The following is an 11325-nucleotide window of genomic DNA, read 5'->3' as shown; positions in this document are numbered from 1 at the left end:
TTAATTAAAATTTGTCATCTTCGAAATAATGAAGAACATTAAGGAGAATATCATAAATTTTAGAGACCTAGCCAAGCAGCTGGAGGCTTGTGTACGGTACAACTCAACGGGTAATGAAGGATTAGCTTTGCACACACGAGAGCCAACGTATGTGAGCGCGTATGATTGAAAACGAACGGCAAAAATTGGCACATTCATTCACTTCAAATTGGCACCTTTCTTTTTTTTGCTTTATGTAGATATCGAAGTGATGCAGGACATTTACGCGGAATGTAAAAAGTAAGGAGCGCGAAAAAACATCTATTGTGGAAGTCTGCCAGAAGTTCACAATACATCAATGAGCAGATGCGTATTTGTCGATATTTGTGCCTGCGTAAACACAGCTTGTTTGATGATGCGCAGACATTCACATGATCGCGTGTTTCCCCTCCTTTAGAGACCTAATGACTCTGGAGAAGCTAACGCTGGAGGCTCTGGAAAAGGGAAACGCGAATTTGTTTGAGAAGCTAGTAGAGGTATGGTTATTCCTTCTTTTCAAGCCTGCGCATTGGTGCAGCGGGGCATCTATACTCCTGCAAAGATGAATGCGTTTCATGAGTTTATTCGTTTGTGAAGTTATTCACTCATGTGTACACCCTCCTGTTGAACCCTTCCTGCGCAGGCGTCAACCCACGTGAACCGATCCATCAAGCTGTTCGAAAGCTTCGAGAAAAACCACAAGGAGCGCCCGAGGACTTTCTCAGAAGGAGGAGGGTCCCCGCAAAATGGGGCAATCCAAATGGCACACGACGATAGGGACTTTTCCAAAAAGAAAAAATCGCATCAAGGGTATAAAAAACATGACAGTAAGAGGAGAGGGAAGAAATACAAAAGCATGAGTGACGAGGAGGAAGACAGCGAAGGAAGGAATCGAAGTAAAAGCCAAAGCAGGAGCAGAAGCCATAGTAGAAGTGGAAGCTTGGGCAGAAGCTCCGGAAGAAGAAAAGAACATGAAAAGAGGAAAAAAAAAAAGAAGGAAAAGGAGAAGGAAAAAGAAAGAAGGAAGTACTTCAAAAGTGACGAAGAAAATAATAGCAAAGAAAAAGATACGAATGATAATAAAAAAATGATAAAGTCAGACTCTCTAGAATCTTTTAACAAAGCCTTTGGCACTTTCCATGATACTATGAACATGCTGAGCAGCGAAATAGAAGAAGACCTGGACGATTTTCAATTGAAAGAGAAAAAGCAACAGAAGAAAAAAAAGAAAAAACAGAATGATGGAAAAATAAAGAGACAGCACAATAAGGATAACGATAATGAAGACGAAGACGACAGTGAAGACTCGTTTTTAAGAAAAAATCAAATCGATTCGCCAGACAATTTAAGTCCGCGAAGCAGCAGCACTACAAAGGGAAAAACAAACAAAGGGAGAAAAGTAATCAGCTCACACGGGAACCATCACCCAGTGGTCATAGTAATTCACATATCAGATATTATAAATGTTTCACGAAATCTTAAAACGATTTATATTGTTCTAACACTAAAATCGATTGATAACAAAATTAGTATAAGAAAGAAAAGCAAAAATAAACACGTTGATAATTTTTCTGTAAACGTATCTGAACTTTTTGAATTCTCCGTTTTTCACAACAAACAATTGTTCTTGTACATAGAGGTAGTAGACACAGACAAGAACAGTCATTGTTACACGTGCTTAATAAATTTGAATAATAGGATTTTGAAGAAAACTCGATTTTTTGTCCCTACGGCATTTTTATTAACACAAGTTAGTGACAATGTTGATGACAACGGGGGGAACCAAAATTCGATTCCTACCAACCCGATAATTTTTCCTAGCAGCCATCAAAATTCCAAGGACGAAAACTTCGATATCGATATGAAAGATTTCTCGTTTATATCTCCCACACTTAATTCCTTCCCGGGGGGAAGTTCTTTTGATCGTCGCGTAGTGGGTCACGAGCTTCATGGCAACCCCCCCACTGATGACCTCATCGGTGCTAACCCCACTGGCAGGAACCGCGCGAACAACCGCTTGAACGATTTTCCCGTGGCGTGGGCCAACCCCAACAACTTCTACGCCATGAACCAGAACCTGCGGAACCCCAATTTGACCAACTTCAATTTTTCACGCACCAATCAGAATGGCCCCAATTCGAACAACTTCAACTTCGTCAGCAGAAACGTCGCCCATAGGAATATGTCCACTTGGGGGAATGGCAACCAGGGCTTTGGCACGCCCAATTTTGGCAGCCCTAATTTTGCCTACCGAAACGTTGGAGGCCCTTCCTTTGGTGGCCCCTCATTCGGAGGCCCATCATTTGGAGTTCCCTCATTTGGAGGTCCATCATTTGGAAACCCATCATTTGGAGGCCCCAACCGAAGTGTCAGTAACCCCACCTTTAGCAACTACAACATTGGTCACCCCGACGTTGGTCAAGCCAACTTAGACCCTTTCGAGCCGTTCGACCCCTTCGACCTGGACGAAGCCAACACCGGCACGAGCAAAAAAGACGCAATCGGCTCCCCCCAGGTCGACTCCCCTAGCAGCAGGATAACAAAAGGAAGCGAAAAAGCAAATGAAGCGGAAGAAGAAAAAAAAAAAAAGGAGCAAGCTAAAAATGAAAAGAATTTCTCAAGTGATTGCTCCTACATCATAATGAATATTTTTTTAAAAAACAAAGATTTTGATCACGAGACGGAATTAATGAAACAGAACAATCTGAACCTATACAAGCAACTATATAACGTGTCCAATAAAGAAAAGGTGTACTATGAAAATAAGAACAAAGAAAATGAAAAGAAAATCGAAGAACTAGACAAGGCAGTAATGCTTCTCGAGCTGGACAACGAAAGTTACGTAGAAGCAAACAACAAGTTGAAGGAAATTATCGAGTCGAACAAAGAAATAATTAAAGTAATCGAAAATATTGTAAAGAAGAAAAATAACAAAATAGAAAAATTGGAAAAAGAAAATGAAAGAGTTGTACAGGCAGAAAAACTTATCGAAGAAAATAAAAAAGAAAACGTTTTTTTATCCCAACAAATTACCAAACTGAGTAGCAATTTTAAGGAAAATAAAATGAAGTTAAAAGATTATAATCAAGTTAATGAAAACCTGAACAGCAAGGTAAACAATTTGCTATTCCAACTGCAAAATGCCCAGATGAAAAATGAAAAACTTCTGCTCTACTTATCCTACTTGGTAAAACATATCCACAAGAGCAGTTGCGACGATGACGCCAATATGTTAAGTCTAATGACGTTAAAAAAAATGAATTGGGGTATAGAGGGATTACAGATTGGTAGGGATTACCAGGATATGCCTGACGACATCACAAACAACTGCAGTTATGTGAAGACCGGTTCCAAGTACGAAGAGACTATGCTAAAGCATTTCATCAAAAGTCAGAAAAGAGTTAATGTGAACCAAAAACTTTTGTATAAAATTCTAGGCATACCTAATGATCCCAAAAAGGAGATTCTCAACTACAGCAGTGACAACAGCAATGGTGTTCTCCTCCCACGAGTCAACACCAAAGGGGGAAGAAATACGGCCAGATGTAATCTTCAAAAAGGGGAACCCATGGCCAATGTTGATGCTTCCAAAAGTGCCACTCTCTCCGACCAATTGGACGCATCGCAGGATGAAGAAAAGGACATCCACATTGATGACTTTCTGGTGAAGGGATACAAAAAATATATCACCGCGACTTCATCCACAGAAATAAATCAAGAGAATCATCTTCGAAGCGGGGAAATCCATCACCCATTTGCAAAGAAGAAGAAGAAGAAGAAGAAAGAAAAACGGGATGAAAAAAGTACACTCAAGGGGGTACCCCAGAATCAACGAAAACAGAAAAGTTCCCATAATAGCCGCCCATATGGGTTTCCCCAAATGAACTGGAGCAGCGATGAAGAGGCGAAGAAAGATCAGAGGCACTCCTTCGACTTGAATGTGAAGCGAATGGATGAACTGCAAAAGGGGAAAGAATCCAAAGGGGAAGGGCAAAAGAGCCACCTACTGAGTAATAAAGAAAAAATCAAAACGAGGCGAATCCTAAGTGAGATGAACAGCGAAATCCAAATTAGGCACCATACAAACGATATTTTCCATGAAGATTCTTTTAACCACTCGAGAGATCGCTCAAATAACGACACGAATAGCACATTTTCCTTCAACGTAAAAAATGACGCAAATTGGGGTCACCTGAAAAAACAGAAAAGGGGCAAAAAGCAGGAGAAAAACCAAGAAGGGGAAAATAACCAAAATCATGCTTCCAGAAGAGGACGCCCTGAATTAAGCAAAAAGGGAAAGACGCAGCAGGGGAAGAAGCCTGGTTATGCGGTGAAACAAACAGGGGAGAGAACTACAAAGGGAAAAGGTAAAAAGGATCTGCGCAGGGACCTCATGGATGAAGGTGATGCGGATCAATACTATGATGATTACCATGGGAGTTTCCTCCCCTTGAGAACCAGAAGGGAGAAACAAGATAGGAAAAAACACTCCTTAAGTAATTACAAAAAAAAAAAGAGAAACAAATTGGTGTACAACGAAAATTACACCTTTAGTAACTGTGAAATGTCCAACGATGACGCACCCCAGGGGGTGGAAGGTCCATCCAAAGTGAGAAGCAAAAAAGAGAAGAACATACTCAGTGATACTTATTTAAACGAAAGGGATAGAAGTAGACGGAAGCAGAGGAAGCACGAGGAGGGTTCACCCTTGTGGGACGACCCCTTAGGGGAGAAGCAATTTGACGAAGAAAGAGGTCCCCGTCACGATAGCAGCGGAGGAAGCAGCCGACGAAGGAGTCGAAATGGAATGCAGAAAAAGGGAAAAGACGCCAAGCATAAGCGATTCATCCACTTGAAAAAGAAGACAACGAACGACTACATGAGTGACTACAAAAGTTTCGAAAAAAAATTTAACTACTTTGTGAAGGTGTCAAAAAATCTACAAGGAAGCCTTCTCTCCAATAACAGCGACAAAATAAGTTATGCAGTCAAGTTGAACAAAAAAGGCTACTTCACAAATTTGGAAAGAATTATCAACAAATTCAATAACAAGGAACAGACGTTTTCCTATCTCGATAGTTATCTTAGCACACAAATAAAGTCCAAGTTTTTATCAGATGACGACATAAAGAAGCATAAAAATAGGTTGCGCCATTTTTACAGCAAGAATACGAAGGGCCTGATTTTTGAAAACACCCTTGTTAAGCTATATGCCAAACTTTACTATGTGAATGAACCTTCAGGGAAAAGCAATGGGTACAAAAAGGAGGCGTTATTATCCCCCGACAGCCATGATAGCAATGGTGACACGAGCAAAGTTCCTCCGTCTGGAAGTGCCAATGGTATATGCAAAAATGACGGCAACATAGTTAACAGCAAAGATGGTGACACCACACGCAACGACTGTAAAAAGGGCAAGGAGAACAAACCAGAGAAAACACTCAAAAAAGAAAACATTTACATGAATATCTACGTTAAATCAATTCTGTACAACATTATCTATATCAAAAGTGATCTGAGTGAAAACCAAATGGACCACATCAAGGTGATAAAAAGAAATTTGAAAAAAAATTATAACAAAGTGACAGAGGAAAATGACTACATAAATTTAAAGAAAAACGAAATTTGTTTACTGTACACCTTATGCTTTAAAAAAAATCATCTTCAAAAGTTGCCCGTATTCTTAAATGTGGAATGCCTAAACAATGACAATAGTATCATCAAGTTGAAAATCACTTTACCCCTGCCCCATTTATTCCTCCTCAAACCAAATAGCTTTTATCTCAACGATTTTGTAAAAAATTTCTCAGAGAAGCATAAATATTATTACAAATCGTACTACTACAATATGCTAGATTTTTCAACGTTTAAGGATTTTATTAATTCGATAAAACTGTACAACTCGTTTAACGTTTTCCATTTTGATTCCTACAACATTCTGTACAGCACATATCCTGTTAATGCCAAATGTAAGATGATTTTGCTAATTGTGTGCGATTTTGTGAAAAAAAAAAATGGCGCTTCCAACGACACTGTGAAGTTACACTTTGTGTCTCTATCCAACAGCTTGATTAGCTTCGCCGTAAATTTGTTTAGGCAAATTTTGTAGTTCCCCCGCGGGGGAGGCGAGAGGCACTCTGCCAAGATTTGTTGTGTTTGCCCAGCAATTTTGACCAACAATTTTTCTCACCCATTTTGCCAAACAATTTTACTCACCCATTTTGCCCACCCATTTTTCCGCATTTATTTTTACTTTCCACCTCCCTCCCGAGCGTGTGGACAGAGCCCCGCCACAAGTGATATACCCATTGGGCAGCGCGTCTGCGCCTTTGTTTTGCACCCCCCCCTCATCGAACGAACTCAGTTTGAAACGAATTTTTTTTGTGTATTTTTTTTTGTCTTATTTTCACCCCATTGAATTTTGCGCCCTTACATTCGTTCATTTATTCATCTGTTCGTCTTTTCGTCTCTTCGTCTGCTCGTCTGTTTGTTCGATTCCACGATTTTACGCCTTTTTGCGTTTTCTCATTTTATTTTTTTTTTCCCTCACTTTTGCGCGAAAGGCGTCTCCATAAGTGCACCACGTTGTTTCTCTCCGTGATTCGTTTTCCCACAAAAGTGATTAATTTCCATTCCGCGTAGACGCCTTTTCCGCAGTCCGATGAATTGTAACATTAACCCCATCCCGTACTTTGCACTCGTTAAATGAATTACAGTGTTGATGTTCCTGATGTGTGAATGTCTTGGTGGATTATCGCTAGTTGTCAATCTTACGATACTTTTCTCTTCGTCACCCATGCAGGGTCCCGACCTGCTCCATCTAGTCTACGTATTGGTCCACATTCCCTCTATGGTGGTAATCCCTCCCGTACGAATTACTAAATTACTAACGCGTTAATTTAACATTACAAAATTACAACTCCACTTATCCCTTTTCAAATCGGCGAGTAAAAAAAAACAATAATATGTAGCACGCTATATCTTTACTTGCTACGCAAAACCTTTTCACATTAGACTAACTACCCATTTCACAAAAGGGGGAAGCAAATTGGGGGCTACACAAACAGCCACAGAACGTACAAAATGTACGCCCACTAGCAGGTGTAGACTAGAAACAGGGGGCAAAGTGTGCTCAAAATATATGATGTATAAGAAAAGCACGAATTGACGGTTGAGGTCCAGTGTGCTTCCCTTGATGGAGACCTTTTTTGCGATTTCGCTTCTTACAAAATGGAATGATGTTAAAAAGGGGGGGAAACTAATCCACTAAGGGGTAATGCATAATTATGCCTCTCCTTCCTGTTATCCCCTTCATTTATGGGCTATATCTTCACATCCGGTGTAGCATGTTTTTTCTCTCCGTCCTGTGCGGTCTTTTTCCCCCGATTCGTTTACCATTCTTAATCGGTAAATAATTGCCTAGTTCGAATCATCTCACCTAAACGGTAGGATAATCCTTTTGGTTAATTATAACCCGTTAGGTAGTTCCCCTCTCTTGTGAATTATCCTTCCATAGTTTTTCCTTCTTTTTAAAATGGTCCTTCTATTTATATGCATGTTGAACGGATAATAGAAAATGCCTTTCTTTTTGAGGTGCGCCTTTTCTATGCCGCTCAAAATGTACTCCCAAAGAGATTCCCACCCTGCTTTAAGCGTTCCCGTCACGTTATGCGTCCTACTTCACGATAAAAAATTTCAAAGTCACTTTTGGTGACTCTTTAGAAAAACGTCTGCTACATTTCTATCTGCTTCTTTCCATTTGTTCATCCAGATATATTCACAAGGCGGCACATAATTGGCTTCACTTACTAAAATTTTTTTTTTTTTTTTTTTTCCTTTTCAAATATTAGGAAATTCACAAAATGTGAAAAATTAATAGACCCCTTTTTGGCTAACGTTTCTTATTGAACGCGCGCCATCCGCTTTACAACCCTTTATATCAAAACATTTCTGTTCCTGTTGTCACTCCGTTTGCTTTCATTTTTGGATCCTTTCCTGGGGTTTTGCCCCCCTCCTACCTCATAAAATGTAACCACGGCGCACCATGGAATACAGCGACGAGGACGATATTGATGTGGAGGAAATTCTTAAGCAGGCCGAGAACGTAAACCTGTGGAGCAGCTTAAAGGGGATAACGAAGTGGCTTAAAAAGGAGATACATAAAGCAGGCTTTGGCTTTTACCCACTTCTTTACCCCCCGTGTAGCCGCCTCGTGTAAACGAGTCCATTTCCGTCATAATGTGTTTGCCTCATGTCGCCCTCTGTACATACCCCGTCATTTACCAACCCTCCCTTTGCTTCCCCCCCTCTCAGATCGACTGCGTAGACGAAAACAGCATCAAAAAATTGGCCACCGTTTTCAGAAAAAAAAAAAACAAAAATGAGCGAGACAGAATGGAACACCCAGACAACCCCGAAAAGTGGGTGATGAGCGAAGTGGATCTGGACGAAATTTTAGTGAACATAAAAAACCTAAGTGTGTGCTCAAACCTGTACAGTAGCATGGTTGAGAGCGAAATTTTGGGAGACATCATTGACTTGTTAAATCACCCGAACAACGACATCGTGATTGAGGTGATAGACATAATTAAGGAAATAACCAACCCGTCGAATTTGTACGAATTGAACAAAAAGGAAAATGACATGGTAGTGGAATGTCTGAACAAGAAAAAATTGTGCCATTTTCTTATAAACTTATTGGACAAAATAAATGAAGAGGAGAATGAGGAGTACTACAATGCCATGTCCTCCATTCTGAACATTTTGGAAAATATTTTCGAGCTGGAAAATGATTTACAAAATGATTTGCTAACCAATTCGAAGCTATTATTTTTTCTCTTAAAAAGAATAAGTACGGAGCTGAGAAGTGATGACTCGAATTCGTTAAACGCAAGTGAAATATTAGTCCTCCTAATTTTGAGAATTAATCAATTTGCAGAAAATGTATACAAGGATTTTTATTACACCATTTCGATTTTTAACTCTCTTTTGAAGTACATTTCAAAATACAAGGATAATGACCCCCCAAACATTAACAAGAAAGAAATATTACTTAACATTTTTCAAGCGCTTGGAAATTTGCTTCTCCTAAGTGACAACAGAGACGTATTCGATAGCACGAATGGTTTTGAATTAATGCTAAAGTTACTGAGTGAGAGGAAATTCCTTTGCTTCCCCGCTCTTAAAATTTTTGCCATCACACTTAACGACAAAGATACGTGTAACAGATTTGTGCAGTTAAACGGGCTGAAATATCTCTTCTGTTTATTTATGTTAAGGAACATTAAAAAGAGTAAAGTGCACATTTTTGAATTCGAGGAAAATATAGTCACCGTCATTTCCAACTTGTGCCTGTACTGTAGTGATACTTCACTGGGGAGAGTTCTCAACAAATTTGGAGAAAAAAAATGTGAAAAGATAAGTCGACTGCTAGAAATCAGACAAAAATATAGCGACATTATTCTCAACGAGAAGAAGAAAAAAAAGCAAAGATTATTATTAAATGAAAACCTCCAAAAAATGAACATTCAAATTGACGATGATTGCAAGAAAAATTTGGAATACATCGAATTGTGTGACAAGGGCTACCTCATTTATCAGCTCACCGACGTCATTTTGATAGCTCTTTTTTTTCAGAACAACTCGTACATTTCAAACAATATTTTTATTCACCTCTACACACGCAGTGTTGATATACAGTCCATATATGAAAACATACTGGGTAGGAAAGCGCATACTCGGCATGCGCGTCAGCTTCAGAAGTATTAACGCTAGCAGCTTTACCCATGTGTCCTTTTTAACTTCCCCCCTCGTGCAGATTTTTTGGACTGCCTAGACGACGACGAACTGAAAAAGAAGCTCAAAAAAATGCTCACATTTTTTCTGACGTCTTCCAAGGAATCGAATCTGTTCATATGAACCCAAGAAATTGAATCTATTCATATGAACACAAGGGACTCTCCTCCCCCCGTCCTTTCGCATCACTTTCCGGCAAGTATGCCGTGCAGGACAAGCTATCCCCTTTTGACGTTAATTGCACACCGCAACTGTATCTCCCATCTGGGACTCACTTAGGTAACGCCGCTTCCCCTACCTGCACATGTTTCCGTCTTATTTTACAAAACGGTCCAGGAGACACGCACGAAAAATTATACTTATTTTTTTTCTTAATCTAGGGGGTTTTAAATAATTGACAGTTAAATAGGATAAGAAAAAAAAAGGAGCACTATGTACCTGCCGATAAAACACTTGTACGTATATATACTTTCATGCATATATATATAGTCACGCGTTTTTTTTTTTTTTTTATGTGATGTGATACTACTTATGTGCTGTTGCATTTGCGCAGTAATATCCGCTAACGCGTGTAGGTCCGTTGCCTACCACGGCGCAGGCGCAAGCACATATGCGAGTATGCACGTATGGGCGTAGGCACATGTGCGCAGCTCCATTCCAGCACGGCAACAGGCAAGTGTCATGACTTCCCTGTACGCACATGCGCAGAGACACATTTGCATAATAATCCATTTGTATAGATAAATATAACTTATTCACATTGTAAGAAAAATATTGACATGCCAGTGGCATGACATTAGGAAGAAAAATGAAAAAAAAAGGGTAGAGCAGTAGCTTCAAAAAGAAAAAAATAAATAAATAACAGTAATAGTAACAGTGATAGTAATACTAACAGTAATAGTAATAGTAACAGTGATAGTAAAAATAACAGTAAAAGTAATAGTAAAGGTATAGCACACATATATAATAAGCGCTCGCAAGGACGGGCACACAAAGGGGAACACGAGGGACGCAAGCTTCCTAGCATATACATCCCAGTGTGCGTGTACTAAAGTGTGTGAAATAAAAATGTAGGAGTCGTGGCTCACATTCTTAAAATGGGAAGGGGCGTTTTTCATGCATATGAAAAGGACCTCCCCTCGCATTGGCACTTTCAGTTGCACTTTAATTTTCATTTTCATTCTTCTCTATTTTTTTTTTTTTTTTTTTTTTTTTTTGAGACGGAGTCTCACGCTGTTGCCCAGGCTGGAGTGCAGTGGCGCGATCTCGGCTCACTGCAATATACACACTACCTCTATTGTTTAAACTGAAAAGTGGCAATATAAAGTGGGGAAAACTTTGCAGAACATTAGGGCATGCAAATGTTCCTTAGTGCAGATTTACATAGCGTAAATTAGGGTGCCTTTGCTATTTTTAAATGTGAACCAAGTTAACAAATGGGGCGGGCATTCGCTGAGCGGTGTGGCAATCGCCGCTGCCGCAGTGAGAAATAAACAGCGGGTGGGTTACACA

General features: G+C 39.7%; 2 protein-coding genes across 2 annotated transcripts; both read left to right on the top strand.

The window, feature by feature from the left end:
* Positions 1–28: 28 nt before the first annotated feature.
* C922_02387 (hypothetical protein) lies at positions 29–6127 on the top strand (the record flags this gene model as incomplete). Its single annotated transcript, XM_008817986.1, has 4 exons — positions 29–110; positions 240–279; positions 437–515; positions 662–6127. 4 exons carry the CDS (start codon positions 29–31, stop codon positions 6125–6127), a joined length of 5667 nt encoding a protein of 1888 aa, XP_008816208.1.
* A 1935-nt stretch (positions 6128–8062) lies between these two features.
* Positions 8063–9936, top strand: C922_02386 (hypothetical protein; the record flags this gene model as incomplete). The annotated part of the gene is made up of 3 exons (XM_008817985.1): positions 8063–8122; positions 8332–9739; positions 9836–9936. 3 exons carry the CDS (start codon positions 8063–8065, stop codon positions 9934–9936), a joined length of 1569 nt encoding a protein of 522 aa, XP_008816207.1.
* Between the last annotated feature and the right edge of the window lie 1389 nt (positions 9937–11325).

Source organism: Plasmodium inui (assembly GCF_000524495.1).
Source record: "Plasmodium inui San Antonio 1 unplaced genomic scaffold supercont1.8, whole genome shotgun sequence".
In the NCBI taxonomy this organism is placed as follows: Eukaryota; Apicomplexa; class Aconoidasida; order Haemosporida; family Plasmodiidae; genus Plasmodium; species Plasmodium inui.
The sequence above is the reverse complement of the archived record's forward strand: the minus strand, read 5'-3'. Positions and strand labels throughout refer to the sequence as shown.